We start from the raw sequence: 21,826 nt of genomic DNA, 5'->3' as shown, positions 1-21,826 counted from the left end.
TGTACTAGTTTACATTCCTACCAACAATGGAGGAGGGTTCCCCTTTCTCCACAACCTCTCCAGCATGTGTTGTCACTCGAGTTTTTGATCATGGCCATTCTGATAGGTGTAAGGTGAAATCTCAGGTTTTGTGGGTTTTTTGTTTTTTTATTTTTTTTGGTTTGTTTTGTTTTTTGAGCATAGTAGTTTAATGTAGCAGCAGATCCTCATTTCCCGGAAAAGTGACTTAAGAGAAAGTTACCATTTGTTAGCTGATGGATTCAAGGTTTGGAATGTTTTCTAAGATAAAATAAAATATAAAAAGGAAATGGTGGGAGACTTCACAGTGTTTGCTGACGTGTTGAAGAACCCAAACGTCTCTTAACAAATAGAAATGGCATAATCCAATATTTTTCAAGTTTATTTCGGCATAAACACTTTCTCTAACGTTTTAACAGTTTGATATTTAGTACTATTAAGGTCCATAGAGCACAAATTTAGAAGACACTGAACTAATGTTTAAATTCCAAAACCAGCACACTATGAAATCAGATGAATTTTATCAGTTTATGGTGTAGGAATCTGAGTCATTGTTTGATTTTTGCATTTGAGACTTATGGAAGCAGATTGAAATCATGGAGTTTCCGTCTTCAGGAGGTAGGTGGAAGGAGAAAATAGTGTTGGTCTAACTGATGTCTACCCGCAGAAAAATGCAAATAGATCCATATTTATCACCCTGCACAAAACTAAAGTCCAAGTGTATCAAAGTCCTCAACATAAAACCAGACACACTTAATTGGTTAGAAGAAAAAGTGGGGAAGAGCCTTGAACTCATTTGCACAGGGGACAACTTCCTGAACAGCACAGGCTCTAAGAGCAACAATCAATAAATGGGACCTCATGAAACTGAAAAGCTTCTGTAAAGCAAAGGACACTGTCATCAGAACAAAATGACAGCCTATAGATTGGGAAAGGATCTTCACCAACCTTATATCTGACAGAGGGCTAATATTCAGAATATATAAAGTACTAAAGAAGTTAAAAAGCAACAAGCCAAGTAATCCAATTAAAAAAATGAAGTACAGAGCTAAACAGAGAATTCTCTGTAGAGGAATATAAAATGGTAGAGCAACACTTAAAAGAAATGCTCAACGTCCTTAGCCACGAGGGAGATGCAAATCAAAACGACCCTGAGATTTCACATTACACCCATCAGAATGGCCAAGATAAAAAACTCAAGTGACAACACATGCTGGAGAGGATGTGGAGAAAAGGGAACCCTCCTCCACTGCTGGTTGGGAATGTAAACTTGTACAACCACTTTGGAAATCAATCTGGAGCTTTCTCAGAAAATTAGGAATAGTGCTACCTCAAGATCCAGCCATATCACTCCTAGGCATATATCCAAAAGAGGCTCAAGTACACAAAAAGGACATTTGCTCAACCCTGTCCGTAGCAGCTTTATTCGTAATAGCCAGAACCTGGAAACAACCCAGATATCCCTCAGTGGAGGAATGGATACAGAAATTGTGGTACATTTACAAAATGGAATGCTACTCAGCAATTAAAAACAAGGAAATCAGTCTGGGCACAGGGGTCTTTTCTGAAATTGATACTCCAGCCAAGGAACACTCATGGAGATGGCCTGGAACCCCTGTACAGATGTAGCCTATGGCAGTTCAGTCTTCCATAGTAATGGGGACAGGGACTGTCTCTGACATGAACTGATTGGCCTGCTCTTTGATCACTTCCACCCGAGGGGGAAGCAGCCTTACCAGGCCACAGAGGAATACAATGCAGCCACTCCTGATGAGACCTGATAGACTAGGATCAGAGGGAAGGGGAGGAGGACCTCCCTTTTTAGTGGACTGGGAGAGAGACATGATTAGGGAAGAGGGAGGGTGGGGCTGGAAGGGGAGGAGGGAGGGAGATACAGGGGATACAAAGTGAATAAACCGTAATTAATAAAAATAAAAAAATAAAAGGACCAAAAAAAAAAAAAAACCCAAAAAATCATGAAATTTGCAGGCAAATGATGAGATCTAGAAAAGATCATCTTGAGAGGTCTCCCAGAAGCAGAAAGACACACAGAGTATATACTCACTTATAAGTGGATATTAGCCATAGTATAAATGTACTAAAATCTGTACACCTAAAGAAGCTGAACAAGAAAGAGGACCCTGGATAAGATGAGCAATCCTCACTCAGAAAGACAAACGGGATGGACATTGGAAGGAGAAAGCAGAAACAGGACAGAAGTCTACCACAGAGGGCCTTTGAAAGACTCCGCCTAGCAGTGTATTAAAGCAGATGCTGAGACTTATAACCAAACTTTGGGCAGAGTTCACGGAATCATATGAAAGAAGGGGGAGTTAGTAATGCCTGGAGAGGACAGGAGCTCCACAAGGAGAGCAACAGAACCAAGAAATCTGGGCACCGGTGTCTTTCTGAGACTGATACCCCAACCAAGGTCCATTCATGGATATAACCTAGAACCCCTGCACAGATGTAGTCCATGGCAGCTCAGTGTCCAAGTGGGTGCCCTAATAAGGGGAACAGGGACTGTCTCTGACATGAACTCAGTGGCTGGCTCTTTGACACCCCTCTTCTGGGGGGGGGGAGCAGGCCACAGAGGAGGACATTGCAGCCAGTCCTGAAGAAACCTGATAAGCGAGGGTCAAATGGAAGGGGAGGAGAACCTCCCATATCAGTGGACTTGGAGAGGGGCATAGGAAGAGCTGAGAGAAGGAGGGAGGGTGGAATTGGGAGGGAATAAAGGAGGGGGCTATAGCTGGGATACAAAGCGAATAAATGTAATCAATGTAAAAAAATAAAAATTTAATTTAAAAGTAAAAAAAATTTCTTGTTTATTTAATATAGCAGGAAGACTGCCATTTTTGTTATGTCATGGATTCTGAAATTACATTGAAGAACAACTTAAACCTGTTTTTTTAAATAAGATTTATTCATTTTATGTATGAGTGCTCTATCTGCATGTATACCTGCATGCCAGAAGAAGGCATCAGATCCCATTATAGATGGTTGAGAGCCACTATGTGGTTGCTGGGAATTAAACGCAGGACATCTGGAAGAGCAGACAGTGCTCTTAACCACTGAGCCATCTCTCTAGCCCCACACCTTACCTTTTGTAAAGAAGGAAGCTGCCCTCACCTTCTAGAGGATATAAATCTAAATCTAAATTACTTTCTGTTCTTGAATAAATGAATCTGATCTAAATGTTTAGTTATGATGTTCAGTTACTTTTTTTTTTATACAAAGTTACTTTCGTAGCGTAGGCTAGCTTTAAACTCAGATCCTCATCCCTCTGCCTCCCAAGCGTTAGGTTATATCCCTATTGTAGCATCATGCCAAGCTTAGTTCTCTTACTGTTAGCATTTGCATTGCAAGTGTAATAAGTAGCAATGATAATCTCTTAGATTTCTGTTTTTTTTTTTTTTATGTTGTTGGGTAGATAGAATTTTTTTGTTTGTTTCTAGGTAACTTAAAGACTTTTTAATGAGTATATAGGCATTGTGTTAACTTCAGTAATTACTCTTTGAAAATTTTGTATATATGTGTATATATGTTTTTTTATTTTGTGATTTATGGTCTCATACATATTTCTGAGGACTTATATACTTAGCCTTTAAGATTATAAAAAAAGTGTAATGACATTATGCCTTCTTCTGAAACTGCGTTATAAACTTGAAAAAGATACTTAGCCCCTCTGGGTTTCAATTTGCTCACTGGTAAGAGAATTAAATGAGGTAATATCTAAATCTCTAATTTGACTTCAGAATTTGTACTTCTTAAAAAGAGATGTAAGAAGCCATAGTATCTAGAATTTGGTCGTTGTCTCAGTTAGGGTTTCTATTGCTGTGATTAAACACCATGAGCAAAGGCAGCTGGGAGAAGAAATGGGTAATTTCAGTTGACGACTCGGAGTCCATCATCCAGGGAAATCAGAACAGTGGACTAAAGTCAGGAACTGATGCAGAGGCCATGGAGCAATGACACTTAGAAATTTGCTTCCCTTGGTTTGCTCAGTCTGTCCTTTATGGAACCCACAATCACCTGCCCACGAGTATCACTGCCTAGTGTAAGCTGGGCACTTTAGTCATCAATTAAGAACAGTCACCACCAGGCTTGCCCACGGGCCAGTCTGGAGGGGGCATTTTTTCAATGAAGTCCCCCTCTTCCCAAATGACTGTAGCTTTGTTCAGGTAGTTTGTTGATGTCAAACTACCCAGCGGTGATTGTTTATGAGAAGGGCCACTCCTGGGCAGAGGAGGTTTCTCTAGAGCAGATTTAAACATTTTTATCAAAAACAAAAACTGATTTTTATGATGTACTGATTTTTATTGTGTACTGATTTTTTTTTAATTTTTTTACTGATTGTACTTGATGGCAAAGAATGAAATTTAAGGTTACAGTAAATGAAGTAAAACAAAAGAGAACATAAGAAAAAGGGGAGATTTCCATTCTTACAATACCTGGTCAGCCTGATAGCAACAGTTTAGGAAAAGGTGATGTCTTGGTCCTGCATAGTGGAGCAGCATTTCTAAGAGTCTGCAGTGGAATGCCTAGATTAGATTTGTGTAAGATCTATTTTTTTTTCTTCCCTGCTTAAAACCTGGGTAGGAAAAACTAGCAAGTTTGAATTGCTTGGTTTATTGGCACAGCTCTATCTTAAATTGCACTTCCAAATGTCTCATTACCTCACTGTCTGTATGCATGTTAACATCTTAAATGTATTTTGGTCATTTTCTAATTCATTGACACCACATGCCTTGGGTCCATCATATTTTTAAAAAATCAGCTATATATTTTAATTGTTTTTTTTTTGTTGTTGTTGTTGTTGAACTTACAAAAATTTCAGAATTTTTTTATTGGAAAGCATATGCTTAGCTGTGTGGGAAACCATTTTTGGTATTTATATCGTTTCTACTCTGTATCATTTCTTCTTTTACAGATATTGATGATGCTCAAATACTTCCCCGCTCAACCAGAGTCAGACATTTCTCACAGAGTGAAGACCCTGGAAATGAAGTTTTTGGCGCCTTGAATGAGGAGCAGCCACTGCCTCGAAGTAGCAGCACCTCTGACATCCTGGAGCCCTTCACTGTTGAGCGAGCCAAAGGTGCAGTTCCTGTCGTTGACAGTTCATCCCGTCATGCTCCAAGCTGGCAGAGTTCCGCAGAGGCTTCTTCAATAACTAGATCCACTGACAGCTGCATCACTGATACCCACAGTAGAGAGTCTTCTCTGGAAGTTGGTGATAGCATATATGACCATCTTTGCCATTTAATAGGTCCAGTAGAACTTGCAGATGCAGCTTTCGAACAAATCCAGTACATTGACCTTGAAGGAGATGATGATCTTCTTTCTTCCCTGAAAGAATACTTTAAGGAAAACCAGGAAAATCATAGTAGAAATGAGCTAGGTAGAGATACAGCTTCTCAGGAAGTGATTGTTGCAGGAACTAGAGATGAAATACCATCTTTAGATAAATTAGAGTGCATAGGCCAGGAAGTAAAATCAGAAAACCTCATGTCTTTTGTTGGGACTTCTGAAAATATGTCATTCCAAAAAGATCCGAGCTCAGCTGCCTTCACGATCACTCTTGCACCTAACCAGTCAGATAGTTTTCTGAGAACACAAACTGCTGAAAAATCTAAGCAACTAAATCTTGATGAACAGTCAACGGATCCTAGTTCAGATAGCCTTTGTGATAAAGAAAAAAAGAAACATCTGCATAGACAGACAGCCACAGAAGTAGATGCCTTTGTAGATATGACACTAGCTGAAAAGTTTAAGAGTGTACAAGTTAATGAAAAAATCACCCCATATATAATGCATGCCAAGAAAACTACGCTAAAAGCACCAGTAACCCGCAGAATGCCTCATGGTTCAAACACCAGCAAGCTTTCTCCAACTAAGAGGAGCTTGTCTGAAACAGTAACGCATAGAGCGAAAATCATGAAAATTGCTGCTAAGAAACGAAATAGTGTTCATGTTACTTTTAGACCATCTACTGAGTCTGTCCAGTTTTATAATCCTCTGGAAAACAAAGAGGCTGCATGGAAGATGAGACTACGGAAGCTCAGTGGCTTTAGCAGTAGTAGCAATAGCACCACCAGCAGCACACAGACCAGCTCAACTAGCAGTACAGACCTTGTAAAACCTGGTGTGTACAGACCTCTAGATATGCTGGGTGCAGCATCTGTTAGCAGCACAGTGAAGGAATCCGCAGAGATTCCCGCCTCCTCATCCCAGAGAGAAGGAATTGCGAGCACCCAGTTAGGCAGTCGCAGTACTCTGAGGTCATCAAGTCATGAGGCAGGACTACAGCAGGGCTCCCTGGGTGGCGTTTATAAAACTGTTGTCCATGCTCTTTCGAAGCCGAAGGCAAATGTTTCCCCACAGAGGCAGAACAGAATGCCACCAGAGGCTCCACTGAGGGATCTGTACAGTCATGTAATGGGCTATTTTGGAAGGAAAGCTGCAGGTGAGCACTTACAGTGTGCAGAGCGCAAAAGGAGAAAGACAGCACCAGTCTGGCTTAATGCAACTGAAGCAAGCTATAAGCAATCAAAAAGCTTTGGGATGGTCACTGCTTCCTCTCTGTTTGGTTATGCATGCGCCTTTCCCCAGCTGTATTTTTCCTAGCATACGTATTTATTTAAATTACTAATTTCCCTTATGAAACATTCAGTTAAACCTCTTTGCTGCTGAACAACAAAATAGACAGGGGAAGGTCTGAGGAAATTTGTAATGGTCTTTGAAAGGTCAGGTTTTCCGAGTATACCGTGAGTCTTGGACTTCACTGAGGAGTTGGCTGTGCTTTTCTTGCCCCACTACTTTATGTCTTAAAGGGCATTATCAGTAGCTAACTAATTTTTTTATTCTTACTGCTAACTTAGTTGTCTTTATATTTTTTTCTTGGTAGAAAGTTACTTTGACATTTGACATAATAGAAACCAAAGTCCTACAACCATCACCAACATTATACTTAAATATCATTGAAGAGGAAATTCTTTCTTTACTCTCAAAGATTTAGTCACTTTCCTTTTAAGGCATTTCTGAAAAAAATGCTGGAGTCTTTTAGTTTTTTCGTTTTAGTTAGTGTATAGAGTATAAATTATGTCTTTGAAAGATTTAAAACTTTGTGAGATTTTAAATGTGCATTAAGGTTTCATGATAGCTAATTATTGTTTCAATATGGAACCTAAATGTACAGAATTAGTGAAAGAAAGCAAGATTGTAGTAACCATTTTGTCTTGTTTCAAAATTAAAACAATGTTACTGATAGAGAAACCTAATTTTCAGCAGTAAGGTAGGTTTCGATTTCATTTGTTTTAACATGGTTTTGTTAGCATGATTAACAACGCTGTATAATGCATCTTGCATTGAGCCATTAATGCCACTTGAGGGCAGTATATTACAGCTTAGCAAAGCCTGGCCAGTAATATAAAGATAATGGTATTTCACAGTCTGAAATTCTTGGTGGTTCAGTAGGAATATAAATTGTGCTGGTTTTCATTCTACAGAGAAACAAACTTTTCAGCAGTATGAAAGTGACATAAATATCTTATGTTCCACAAGTTAGTTTCCCAAATGAAAGTAAATTTTTACTGTAAAATCATATTGTAGTATAAATGTCAAACAAATCAAATAGCTGTCTTGTTTTTATTTTTTCTTGAATCTTGTAAAAATTGAAGCTTTTTTCTTCAAGCACTGAACTTAGATTAAACCTAAAAACAGTATATCAAATCATGAAATTTTTATGTCCAAACCTAAATGTGTCTGTGTCTCACTGAGATTTGCATGAATTGAAAGGATATATTCCTTGCAATTATTCTCTGAGGAAAGAGGGAGATTTTGAATTCTTAATGCTCTAAAACAGCATAGAGTGGGAAGGAAGAAAAATATACCAGTTTCTTTATAAGCAATATTAACCTGACTTCAACTAGTGCTTACCTCTAGCTTTCTGCTGTGTGAGGTCATACTGAAGATTGACTAACATCTGCTTAGTTAAATAAAATAAAGACAATTTACTAATTCTTAAAAATTAAATCTGAAAGGAGGGAAATTATTCATAAGTGCATGTTGGCAAATAATTGATATGGCAGAGGTACTTTATTTTGGGTTATTTTTGTTTTACATTTAGAAAATACAGTTAAATTGTTGCTTACTATATGCAGCTATTCATTTGCTTCTAGTAAATAAAGAGGACACGGGCCCCAGATTGCCTCCTCTTAGTAGTGATACTGGCGGCGGCAGTGCTAATGTCCCTGACCTGATGGACGAGTTTATTGCCGAGCGACTTCGAAGTGGTAATGCCTCGGTAAGCTTGTTTGTGTTTAATTTATTGTTTTTTGAGACAAAGGTAGAAAACAAAACAAAAAGGTATCATATATATGTAGAGATATTTCAGATTTTCATTTTCCTGAAATTTAGCTATTACTTATGAAGTACGTAAACATTTTAACATGAATGTATTGATTTTCTGTGTCTGTCTGTGGGTGCATGTGTGCCGTGCATGTGCAGCTCGAAGGACAGCTCAAGGGAGTTGGTTCTCTGCTTCTGCCCTGTGCGTCAGCCTTTACAGTAAGCACCTAAACCCCTGACTGTCTTGCCGCCATTAAAACTTTTTTTAAGCTGGACTTAGTGGAGCAAACATCGACCCAGATGCTCTGGATGCTAAGGCAGGAGGATAGCTAGTTCAAGGCCTCGTCGGGGTACAGTGTAATTTAAAAGCCAGCACAACACAGTGCACCCCGCCTCGTGAAAGTGAAAAGAGCTGACAGGACCTCAGTGGCCACATGAGCGGTGTGTGTGCTTGAGTGTGTGTGTGCAAAGATCTTTCTTTTTTTTTTTTTCAGACAAGTTTTCTCTGTGTAGCCCTGGCTGTCCTGGACTCACTTTGTAGATCAGGCTGGCCTCAAACTCAGAGATCTGCCACCCAAGTGCTGGGATTAAAAGTGTGCACCATTATACTCAGCTTGCAAATTTTTTCATTCAAATACATAAAACATTGAGGCTTGTAGCTTTCACTAAAGAATTACTGGAACATCTGTTAGTAGTTGCGAGCCACTACCTCCCTAGTTCCCCTCACTTTCATAAGGTGCTGTTACTGTCAATAGGAAAGAATGATGGAAGTGACTTAGCCCAGTTCCTATAGTGTATTGTTGTTGTTGTTGTTTGTTTGTTTGTTTGGCTGTGTGGCTGGTTTTTGTTTTCTGAGACACGGTTTCTCTGTGTAGCCTGGCTGTCCTAGAACTCACTCTGTAGACCAGGCTGGCCTCAAACTCAGAGCTATCTGCCTTCCTCCGCCTCCCCAGAGATGGGATTAAAGGTGCACGCCGCCGCCCAGTGCCCAGTTCCTATAGTTTTGATAGCATAAATATTACTTAAACAATTCAAACACGTCTAGAATCAATGTTAAAATCTACCTTTTATCTTAAATAGTAAATAATCAGAATGAAAAGAAAAGCTAATGTATCTTTATTTCTCAATTTCAGAATTGCTTTTTAAAAACTGTTACACTCCATTTGGTTTTTATTTTGTCTATTACATTTTCTTTGGCTTACTTTTATTTGAGTTTTCTTTGAGTAAGAATTATTTTAGAGTCATAAAGTGACATCTTTGCTGTCTTTACACTCACTGTCTCTTTTGTTTGCTTCCCGTAAACTTTATTTTTCTCCTGTTGAAGAGCCTTAGACCCAGCATCGTCACACCTGATACTTGAGTCTGCTTTCAATGGAACTGCAGCTTAGGCATCAGGTCTATGTCATTACTTACTATTTAGATTGTTCAATAAGTATCTTTCTCTTTTCCAGCTGAGGTCCTAAATATCAGCATTTATTCTGAGGAGTATTTTGAAAGCTAAAGGTTTTAAGTGCTTAATTAAAAATACTTTATTTTTAAAACGTTCCTTGTTTTAGACTATGACAAGAAGAGGAAGTAGTCCAGGCAGTCTTGAAATCCCAAAAGACCTTCCTGACATTCTGAACAAGCAGAACCAGATGCGTCCTGTTGATGACCCAGGTGTACCCTCAGAATGGACATCTCCTGCAAGTGCAGGGAGCAGTGATCTTATGAGCTCAGATAGTCATTCGGAGTCTTTCAGTGCCTTTCAGTGCGATGGCCGAAAATTTGACAGCAAGTATCTTTTACTGTTTGAGCATAGTTTCTGTTTATTGTTTCTGACCCATGAATTCCATAGCTTTTACCTTGTTCTTGTTGTTAGTTGGGTAGTTAGTGCATATTTTGTTTATACTTTGTAGTAAAATTCTGAAGAAAGTTTTAGGGAATTATCTGAGGTTGAGAACATTTTATTTTGCCAAACCAAGGACATTTAAAGGAACCAAAACCACTGTTCATCATAAGATAAATTACATTTTTAAAACAAAAAAAATGTGAAAAGAAAATTGATTGCGAATGGTCTTAATCTTAAACTAAAGGACCAGAATGGTTATGAAGTGCTGTGGTTTAACGCACATGGATTTGACTCCCACTGCCCGATTCTGTTGTACCCAGACCCTGTCTTGAGTATTCCTGCATGTTCAGTTACCAGCAGTTATTACTTTGTACCACATGTCAGTATATCACGATGCTGCTGAAATTCTCCCTACACTGAGTGTTCAGAGAATAACGTTAAAACAAACAAACAAAGAAACAAACAAACAAAAACAACCTTTGGGAATCCAAGTTTGTGAAGAGCTAGGAGCTACATTGGCGTATTGTATGTGTCCTTCCTTTATGGGTTGATTGTAAAAAATCCTGAGCTCAAACAGACAGTTTTTAGAGATGATGATTATGATGGGGGGGCGGGGGCAGACTGATTTTTAAAATAATAGAAAGTAGTAAGTGTACTACCAGCTATCAGAAGCTACATAAAAAATGGCGCTGGAATGTCATTTTAAAATAATTAATGTTAATAATAAGCTGTAACACTCTTAAAATGTTTATAATTGAGATCTTCAAAGTTTTACTGCACTTTACTTGCCACAATGTAATACAAAGCGTAGACTGAGAAGAATGTGAACTTGTGAGTAGTGTTGCTCTAGAAATAGCATTTCTTTTCTTACAGACTTTGGCTTTGGGACTGACATCGGGATCCCGTCCTCTGCTGATGTGGATTCAGGTTCTGGCCATCATCTGAGCACTGAGGAGCAGGAAGTGGCTAGCCTGACAACACTTCATTTAGATTCAGAAACAAGCAGCCTTAATCAACAGGCCTTCTCTGCTGACGTCGCAACAGTTACTGGTAAAGCAACTAGGGATGCTATTCAAGCTTGGCTCCTAAACTTCCAAAGAATCCCCTTAAGTTTCTATAGCTTGTATGACCTACTCACTACTATTTTAGTGGTTGTTTTGTTTTGTTTTTAACAGTGGAGAAAACAAAAGTAGTTTCTTAACATAAAGTACATATAGGTAAGCATAATTAGTAGAAATATAAAACACTCTGCAAATAAGAAGACAGACTTGTTAATATACTAGAATTTTGTAGTTACCCAGGAAATTATCCTTTTCAGATGCTTTTTAAATGTCACCAAACCCAACTTTAATATAACAAGTGGCATCCTGGAGGTAGAGTCATATTAAAAGCAGAGGTTTGCAGGGTTAGTGTAGATTCAAGTGAGCTTGAAGTTTCTACTGTGTGATCGAAACTTACACTCTGGTTCGACCTACACTCTTGATTCTCCTTACTCAGTGGTTAGCCATTCTAGTTAACAATCCTGAGGTAGTAGCTCGTGGTTCTAAGCAATATAATCTCTCTAAAAACAGACATTTTCCCATGCAAGCTTGATTCAGATTTTAGTTTATTTAAAACATTTGTAAAACTACCATGTTTTTCAAAGTTATTACAATGTAAAAGAAAATATTAGGGCTGGAGAGATGGCTCAGAGGTTAAGGGTACTGGTTGCTCTTCCAAAGTTCCTGAGTTCAATTCCCAGCAACCACATGGTGGCTCACAACCATCTATAATGAGATCTGGTGCCCTCTTCTGGCAAGCAGAATACTGTATAAATAATAAATAAATCTTAAAAAAAGGAAAGAAAATATCACCACACTTTTTTCTTATGTCTCTATATTCATCAAAAATAAAGTTCCAAGAGCTAGGGAGATGGTACCGTGGGTAAAGTACTATCCGAGCAAGCATTCAGGGGGAGATTGGATTCTACCCTTGTAGGAGCCAGTCGTGGCAGTCCATTCTTCTTACTCTGTCAGAGTGCCAAGACAGGCGGATCCCATCGCTGTCCCACTAGTGTTCCCAAAACAGAAAACTCCAAGTTGAATGAGAATTGGTATCTCAGATTAAAAGCTGGACAGCAATAGAAAAAGACAGTAGTCCAGCCTCACTGTGCTCCTGCGTAGGCCACATGGATGAGTGTACCCGCACATACATGTATATAGATACACAGAAAAGTAAATGAATGAATCAGTAAATGAATAAGAGCTCCAAATAAGAAAGTCTAAAAATTAAATTTACATATAGAGGAATTGGTTCTATGTTTATTTATATTGTCCTTTTTAATGGTAACTAAACTTCTAAGAAATTTTAATATGATGCAACCCATATGTGCTACATTGAATGACTGATTCTGTTACTCTAATGGCAGGTTTTATTAGGAATACTGATCTTAATCACCAATGTCAGTAGCACAGGAGTGTTGAAAAACAACTATGTTTTTTGTTTACAAACATAAAATTCAGCAGTGAATATAACTCCATCTGCTCAGTATACAAAGCTGTTGAACAGGTTTTCTATTGGTTATTGCATTCATTATCACACTGTTAACTGTGTTTTATCAGAGAAATGTTAGTTGCTATGAAATCTTCCGTTCTGTTTAATACAGAAGTTTTCAGACACTAAAAGAAATCTAGTGGAAAAGATTTAAAGATATTAAATTGAACACATACAGTAAATATAAGCTCTCTGCATATTTGGGGTATGAATGTGGGTGTAAAATGTTGAAGTTTTTTGTATGAAAAAATCTCGTAGGAAAAGCTTTTAAGTCTGCCATTAGAGAATCTTGTTAATAAATTAAAGGTAATATTCTGTGGTTATTCATCTCAATGTAAGTTGGTTTTGAAATCCTAGGTCTTAAAAGGAAATTTAGCAATAGCAAGATGGCTTATTGGGAAAAGGTACTTGCCGCCAAGCTGGACAGTCTGAGTTAGATCCCAGAAGTTTACGTGGTGGAGGAAGAGAATCTTCTTCTACAAATAGTCCTCTAACTGCCACACATCCTGTGATCATTGGACACACACACAAATATAAAATGTTTAATGTATTGATTTTTATGAAATAAGATAATACATGGAGATGAAAAATTTGTATTTCAAAACATTTGATGAAAATATTGATGTCTCTTGGTGTGTGTTTGAACTTTTTGCAAAGTATTCAGGAAATTATTTTCTATGTGCCTTCATGTGACAGTGCTTTTGCTCAGGCTTCTGCAGCTGTGTTATCATAGGAATTTTTTTTGTATCTCAAATAGAAGGAACATGCCACCTAGTTAATATGGCTCCACCTAATTAACACTAGATGGAGTCATGGTATTTTGAAATATACTTATTATATTACTAATTTGTGATTGTTATGGCATTGTGATGTATATAGCATAGCTATTTAACTTTTTAGGCATTTATTGTGCTTCTTTTAAGACTTACTCAAATGGTATGTGCAGTCACACTTTCAGGAAATTAATACAAATATATTTAACCTAAATTGGTTTTTGCTTTACTGTATACAAAGAAGTAAAGGGGACAGGATTTTACAATTATTGTATCTAGAACAATAATAAAAAATCTAGAATATTTCTGAGCTAGAAAAAAGTGAGACATGAGATGAAACATTATCTATAGCTTCTGTTTAGTACCAGTAGACATTGTTCTGGAACTACCATTGGCCATTCTCTGTGGTAATTTATGATGCACATTGCTTAAACTAGCAAGACGATTAGCTGTTCCATTCACTGTAGTAGGCACTAGCCATGCAGCAATATATAACAAGTAGCAAACCTGTGTTTAGGGAGTTTGCACTCCACTGACCATATTTCAAACTGAACAAGCATGTTGAAGTCAGTTATAATGTGAAGATAGGAACGTCAACTAAGCTATGTAACAGGGAGTTATACTTGGTAAGGTCAGTAGTAGGTTACAGTAGGAAACAGGGTCTAAGCCAGTGGTTCTCAACCTTCGTAATGCTGTGACCCTTAAATACAGTTCCTCATGTTGTGGTGACTCCAACCGTAAGATAATTTTGTTACTACTTCATAATTTTAGTTTTGCTACTGTTATGAGTAATAAAGTATGTAAATATCTGACATGCAGGGTGTCTGAAGAGGTGGTTTAGACCCCAAAGGGGTCATGACCCACAGGTTGAGAATACCAAACAGTTAATCAGGCTTCTGTGCAAAGGGGGGGGGGGGGCCTGGGAAAGGCCTAGACTGTGATGATTTTAATAAATATACAAAATTGGCTAGAATACAAACATTGTAGGCAGATTGTAGAGTGGTAAGAGTATTACAAGGACACCTAAACACTAAGAAATTGGAAGACTTGGAGAATGTTTGTTTGTTTTAGAGACAGGGTCTCAAGCTGTAGCCCAGGCTGACCAATCCGGCCTTAGCTATCCATGTGCAGGATTACAGGGATGTGCCACCATGCCTAGTGATCAAGATTTTTGTTTGGTTGGTTCTGTTCAGCAGATTTTGTTGGTATTTTAATCTTTTCACATTTATTTGTTTATGTTGTAAACATGTGCATGCATATGTAAGCCAACATTCATATTAAGGTCAGAGGATGACTTACTAGAGTCACTTCCCTCCCTCCTACCATGTAGGCTCTAGGGATCTTGAGTGGTCAGCTTTGGTAAGCAAGTGCCTTTAATTGACTGAGCCATCTCGCTGGGCCCATTTCTGTGTGTGTTTTAAAGACAAAGTTTCATTAAGCTGATCTCAGGCTGGTTATGTAGCTGAGGAGGATGATCTTGAACTCCTCATGCTCTTGACAGCGCTCAGTGCTGGGATTATAGGCATATATGTTGTCTTTGGAGGACTTTAAATGAGGAGAGTATCAGATTGCATTTTCATGTATTTTTGCTGTTTTATGAGAATGTATTAGTAGAAAAGAGTGGAGATTAAGAATAGTCCCTTCTCTATTTGCTTTTCCCAGTTCCGAGTGAGAGAAAGAATAGCAGTGGGTATCAGAGTTTGAATTGCTAGGCCAAGAATGAAAAGAGAGGTTGTCACTGTCACTGATGGTTCCTGACCCATCCAGTGGTAGACAGTGTTGTGATTTTGTTGACATCTTTGGATAGTGAATAACCTGCTTTATCTTCTGATGTTTTAAAACGATGTCTTATTGGAGTTGGAAATATGTCTTAGGTAGGATACTGAATGCATTCTTCATGTGAGCTTCTGAAATTATCTCTACAGGCTCAGAAAGTGCTTCTCCAGTCCATTCAGCTCTGGGATCCAGGTCACAGACACCTTCCCCTTCTACGCTGAATATAGATCCCATAGAACAGAGGGATCTCCAGCTCGACGAGAAGCTCCACCACTCTGTTCTTCAGACCCCAGATGATCTAGGTAACAACTGATATTTGCTAGTGTCAGGAGAGCTTAAGTTATCATAGCTGTGATTAAGGATACTTTCATAAGTCTTTGGCTTTTCTAAGTCTTCTCTTGTTTTTCTTGCACTTATAAAAAGCTGCTATTTTTGATTTTTTTTTTTTACATTTTATTATAGTTGTTTACAGCCTTATCATTTTTGTTGTATTATTATTTATTGTGACTTTCTCTCTCCCTCTTCCCCTCCCTCCCTCTTCTTCTTTCCTTCTCTCTTTTTTTTTTTTTTTTTTTTTTGAGATGGGGTCTCCCTGTGTAACCCTGGCTGCTCTGACCTAGATTTTGGAGGTCTGCTGCCTCTGCCTTATAATTGCTGGGATTAAAAGCTTGGTACCATGCCTGGTTCCTTGTTTTAAAATTGTGACTTTCAGAAAGGGTGTTTCGCTGTAGCCCAGATTGTCCTCTGACTCTCTTTCTCGTGCCTCAGCCTCCTGAGTGCTAGGGTTCTGGGTGTCTCCCTGAGCTTCAGGCCTCACAGTGTTTTACTGAGGATCTGGCTCACTCGCAGGAGGAAGTTAACAGCATTCTCTTTTGTCAATCAAGCTTTCAGTAAAACAATTTGTCAAATTAGCAGTTATACCTGATTTTTGTTTTGTTTTGTTTTTTCAGTGCAGGTAACAAATCCTGAGTGGTATGGAAAGTGTCAGATAAATACTTGTTAAGGACATAGTTGACAGTACATTTATAAGTCATATTAAGAGTTTATTTTCATTCTTCATGCAACACACTTACTCTTACAAAAGGAAGAGATGAAAGCTGTTTAACTTCTGGGCTACTTCAAAGGGTTCATTCCTTTTTTTTCCTGCTCAGTATTTCTGAAGTTATTTTATTTTGTTTTTTCATGTTTTGTTGATATTTTTTATTATTGGGAAAATAGATTTTTTTTCCTCTCATTAATACACCCGGACCACAGTTTTACCTCCCTCCCCTCCTTCCAGCTCTCCTTCTCCCCCAGATCCGTTCTCCTACATTTGCTCTTCAGAAAAAAAACAGGCCTCCAAGAGATAATAGCCAAACAGGACAAAACAAGATGCAATAAGACAAGGCAAAAGCCCTCATGTCAAGGCTGGACAAAGCAACCCAATAGGAGGAAAAGAATCCCAAGAGCAGGCAAAAGAGTCATAAACACACCCACTCTGCTGTTAGGAGTCGCAGGGGAACACCAACCTAACAGCCACAACATATATGCCGAGGCCCTGATGCAGACCCACACACACCCCATGCTTGCTGCTTCAGTCTCTGTGAACATATGTGAGCCCTGCCTAGTTGATTCAGTGGGCCGTGTTCTTCTAGCATCTCAATCCCCTCTGACTCCAATAACCTTTCCTTCCCATTTCTGAGGGGAGAGATTCAATGGAGACCTCCAATTTAAACTCCCTCTCTGCATATGGATATGGCTGTGGCTCTCCGCACCTGCTACCTCATGTTGCCAGAGCAAGCCTCTTTGATGACGACTGGACAAGGCTCCTGTAGCAAAATAATATTAGGAATCATTTCATTAATTTTTTTTCTGTCAGTTGTGTTTGATTTTACCCTAAGCGACAAGGCTCCTGTAGCAAAATAATATTAGGAATCATTTCATTAATTTTTTTTTCTGTCAGTTGTGTTTGATTTTACCCTAAGCTTCTGGTTCCTGGCCATGCAGGCAGTGTAGGGCATGGGCTTCCTTTCATGTCTTGGACCTCAAGTTAAATCAAACATTGGTTGGCCACTCCCACAAGTTCTGTGCCACCATTGCCCCAGCACATTTTGCAGGCAGGATAGATTATATGCCCAGGGCTTTGTCCAGGTGTCCAGGTTTCTTTTTCCACAGCCTGCAGAGTGCCTTCTCATGCCAAAGAGACTAGAACTAGAGCATAGAGGTAAGGGCTCCATGCGGGCATCAGCTGGACCTGTGTACATTCAGTGACCTGTGTGGATGTTGTCCTCAGCAATGGTGCCCATGCTGTCAGTTTTCAGAGACCAACCGAATGTCCTAACATCCGCCTAGGTTGTTGGGAATCTCCATGGGATTCTCTTGGGCAACAACTCAACTGAATACAACAGTCCACCACTGGAAGGAAGCCTTGCCTGGCTACAAAAGGTGGCCAGTTCAGACTCTGTATCATCCTTTCCAGGAGTCCTCACAGGTCCACCCTCAAAGTTTCCATTGCACTAGGTTTTCACAGTGCCCCATACCTCCTAATTCCATCTTTCCGAACATTCTCCCTCCGTTCCCCACGAGCTGATCCCTTTGCTTCCATTCCCACCTTCCTCCAGCTCACCCACAAAACCTCTTTCTCCTTCCCTGAGATATGCATGCATACCCCTAGAGTATGGGCTCTGTCCTTGATGTGCAGTTACATAACTCTAAGTTTCTGCTTTGTGATTGTTGGGGCCTTTAAGATCTGTTTTTCTTCCACTTGGAAGAAAAATTTGAGATTACGAAGCCATTAACTAGTTTTAAAAAACACAACTTAGTCACATAAGTTACATATGTATGTACATATGTATGTATATATGCTTGTATGTATATATGTATGTATGTATGTATATGGAAAAAATGGCCTGGCTCTAAGTTAGCAATGTATTTGGATAATATCAGACATGAAAGATAGTGTTTAAGCTGGGCGATGGTGGCTTATGCCTTTACTATTTTGATGTTTTGATATTGATAAGGTTTTGATATTGAAGTCTATAAAATGTTTAGTTTCTCAATTTCTTTAGATATAGCTCGACCTTTTTGTTTCCTTTTGTTTAGTTGTTTTACTACAGGTTCTCACTCTGTAGCCTGATTTTATAGGTGAGGAAATACAGTCTTAAGTCATTAAAATAATTTGTTTAACATAGTTAGTGGCAGAAATGAGACTCAGATCAAGTTTACCCATATTTATTGCTTATTACCTTATGGTATTAAAGAAAATGTATAATTATGCTAACTTTATTATATTCAAATTTTAGTACAAGTATCTTTTTCATGTTGTTGTGATACCTCTTTCAATGCTAGTGTTTGTACACTAGTTACAAAACAATCAGCCTATGAAGACTACAGGAATTGCTTTTAGCCTAAGATTTTCTGCCTAATGAATATATTCTAAACTAGATATTAGTTGAAAGTGAGAGTATGTGCTTATAAGGTTGATATTTATGTCCAGCATACATTTCTCTATCACAGGCCAGCATGATGGCCCATCTGTTAAAGAGCCCTGTAGTGCAATCCCCAGCACCTGCCTCAGTCCCCAGAACCCCAGTGCAAGAAGAGAGCCAGCCTGCACATGTTCATGCTCACACGCACATGCATGCGTGCATACACCCACACAACCCCCCCCCACACACACACAGTAACTTCTCTTTTTGCTGTATTTTATTCTTTTTGGCAGCTGCAATAATAAGTGGTGGTTACATAATTTTTTCTTTAGTAAATTTCAATAAAAACCCTATTCAATAAAAAATTATTACCAAAATTGGTAATTATGAGTTGGTAAGGTTTTGATATTATCAGAAAGAAATGACCTACATTTACATTTCTTTTGTTTAGTTTTGTAGATAGCTGAGACTTTCAGGTGGTCAGCTGTCTTAAGTACTGACACGGTTCTGCTATTTTTTTCTATAGAAATCAGTGAATTCCCATCAGAATGTTGTAGTGTGATGGCAGGAGGCACTCTCACTGGGTGGCATGCTGATGTTGCTACTGTTATGTGGCGAAGAATGCTGGGCATTTTGGGAGATGTCAATGCCATTATGGATCCTGAAATACATGCTCAAGTTTTTGATTACCTCTGTGAACTTTGGCAGAATCTAGCCAAGGTAAGAAAGAAAATAAAGGCTGTAAGAGGAAAAAAGAAAAATAAAATATTAGAAAGTAGAAGAAGGCCAGATGTGGTTGTGATCACCTATAATCTGGCACTTGGAAGACTGAGGAGGGGGATTATGAGGTAGAAGCCGTGTTGGGCTACATGGCAGGTTTCAGGGCAGCCTTGTCTATCCTGTCTCAAGAAACAACAATAAGCACCTCCTCCCTGCTCCACCACCCCTAAAAAAGAAAAAGAGGCCTTTGAAAGCACTGTTACAACTTGACCTTCCTTTGAATTAAAGGAGTGTTCAGCCGTGAAGTCACTTGGCCATAATTAGCCATAATGAAATATGTCGTTATGGTAGAGCCTGGATTCAGCTTCTGTTTAAGTTAGATAAGGCAGCTAGAAGAGGAAACAGTTTTAATACATGTGTGTTACCCTTTATTTGAAAATTGTAGATCAGAGATAATCTTGGCATTTCAGCAGATAACCTGAGCTCACCTTCTCCGCCTGTGTTGATTCCTCCACTAAGAATTCTGACACCTTGGCTTTTTAAGGTAAACACCAACATATTTATGTTAACAAATTCGTTTTGAGCATTTGATAAAAATTTTAACAATTATTTGGCCTTTGAGAGCACTTAGTTTTTAACCAGTATCTTTAAGAAATGATTAGGTATTACATAGATAGGAGAGTTGGCATAGCAGAATTGCATTATTTATTATTTATTTAATTAAGCAAAAATAAGTGGAGAAATGTATGTCTTTACTGTTTTTAAATGTATTTATTTTTATTTATTTTCCCCTTATTAAGGATCTACCCTATGGCCTTGCCCATACTTGTAGACATTTATTTCTTTTTAAGTATTATTTGATGTTTGGTCTGTTTTTTAAGTGAAGTGTCTGATTATTCATATGTACATTGAATCACTTCAGATAATAGTAATTTCCCTAGTCCTGACTTCTGATTTCATTAATGAAATCGGATCAACAAAGAAATATATGAAAACGTATTATGTATTATATTCAATTGTTTATAAACAATATTTGGTTTTTAATATTAAAACCGATTTCTTGTTTTAGGCAACCATGTTGACTGATAAGTATAAACAAGGTAAACTACATGCTTATAAGCTTATTTGTAATACAATGAAGAGAAGACAAGATGTATCTCCAAATAGAGATTTTTTAACACATTTCTACAATATAATGCACTGTGGGTTGCTTCATATTGATCAGGTAAATATATGTGCCTTCTAAAGAGTTGCTTTATCAGTTTTGACAATTACTGTTAGTTTTTAACTTGACAAAAATTAGAATCACCTAGGAGATTGTTCTTTGAGCATATCTTTGAGAGATTGCCTTGATTATTTGTGGTAGGAAGACCTGATCAATGTGCGTGGGCACCATTTTTTATGCAGAAGGATCCTGGACTATGTAAGAATAGAGAGAGCAAGCTGAGAGCTACATGAATGCATTCATGGCTCTCTTCTGTCTGTGCACATAGTTGTAACCAAATGCTTGAGATCTTCTCACTGTGACTTCTCTGCAGTGACAGACTAGAACCAAGAGCTGTGAGTTAAACCATTTCTTTTTTTTTTTATTAATTACACTTTATTCACTTTGTATCCCCCCATAAGCCCCTCCTGATCCCACCCTCCCACCCCCTTCTTCACGCATGCCTCTCCCCAAGTCCACTGATAGGGGAGGTCCTCCTCTCCTTCCTTCTGATCTTAGTCTATCAGATCTCATCAGGAATGGCTGCATTGTCATCTTCTGTGGCCTGGTAAGGCTGCTCCCCCCTAAGGGGGAGGTGATCAAAGAGCAGGCCAATCAGTTCATGTCAGAGGCAGTTCCTCTTCCCATTACTATGTAACCCACTTGGACATTAAATTTTCTGGTTCTGTTGCTCTCCTTGTGGGGTTCCTGTCCTCTCCAGATCTTACTATTTCCCACTTCTTCCATAAGGTTCCATGCACTCTGCCGGACAGTTGGCCATCAGACTCAGCATCTGCTTTGATAGTCTACAGGGCAGAGCCTTTCAGAGGCCCTCTGTGGCGGGTTTCTAGCTTGTTTCGTGTTTTCTTCTTCTTCTGATGTCCTTCCTCTTTGCCTTTCAGGATGGGGATTGCGTATTTTAGTCAGGGTCTTCTCTCTTGATTAGTTTCTTTAGATGTACAGATTTTAGGAGGTTTATCCTATGTTATATGTCTCTATGAGTGAGTATATACCGTGTGTGTCTTTCTGCTTCAGGGACAGCTCACTCAGGATGATCCTTTCCATGTCCCACCATTTACCTGCAAATTTCATGATCTCTTATTTTTCATTGCTGAATAATATTCCATTGTGTAGATGTATCACAATTTCTGCATCCATTCTTCAGTTGAGGGGCATCTGGGTTGTTTCCAGCTTCTGGCTATTACAAGTAAAG

At 38.6% G+C, this 21,826-nt stretch overlaps 1 protein-coding gene across 8 annotated transcripts in view; it reads left to right on the top strand.

Annotated features, from left to right (window-relative positions):
• Window positions 1-21,826, top strand: part of Ralgapa1 (Ral GTPase activating protein catalytic subunit alpha 1) — a 245,380-nt gene that overhangs the window by 93,179 nt on the left and 130,375 nt on the right. For 4 of the 8 annotated variants that reach the window (XM_060387516.1, XM_060387514.1, XM_060387517.1 and 1 more), the window contains 8 exons: window positions 4,952-5,119; window positions 8,202-8,326; window positions 9,927-10,143; window positions 11,075-11,251; window positions 15,432-15,584; window positions 19,216-19,409; window positions 19,855-19,953; window positions 20,479-20,634. In XM_060387516.1, the coding sequence (XP_060243499.1) occupies window positions 4,952-5,119; window positions 8,202-8,326; window positions 9,927-10,143; window positions 11,075-11,251; window positions 15,432-15,584; window positions 19,216-19,409; window positions 19,855-19,953; window positions 20,479-20,634 (1,289 nt within the window). Of the gene's footprint in view, window positions 1-4,951; window positions 6,488-8,201; window positions 8,327-9,926; window positions 10,144-11,074; window positions 11,252-15,431; window positions 15,585-19,215; window positions 19,410-19,854; window positions 19,954-20,478; window positions 20,635-21,826 lie in introns of all 8 variants that reach the window. The other 4 variants (XM_060387510.1, XM_060387512.1, XM_060387509.1 and 1 more) reach the window with 1 other exon arrangement.

Source organism: Meriones unguiculatus, chromosome 7 (genome assembly GCF_030254825.1).
Source record: "Meriones unguiculatus strain TT.TT164.6M chromosome 7, Bangor_MerUng_6.1, whole genome shotgun sequence".
Taxonomy (NCBI): domain Eukaryota; kingdom Metazoa; phylum Chordata; class Mammalia; order Rodentia; family Muridae; genus Meriones; species Meriones unguiculatus.
The sequence above is the reverse complement of the archived record's forward strand: the minus strand, read 5'-3'. Positions and strand labels throughout refer to the sequence as shown.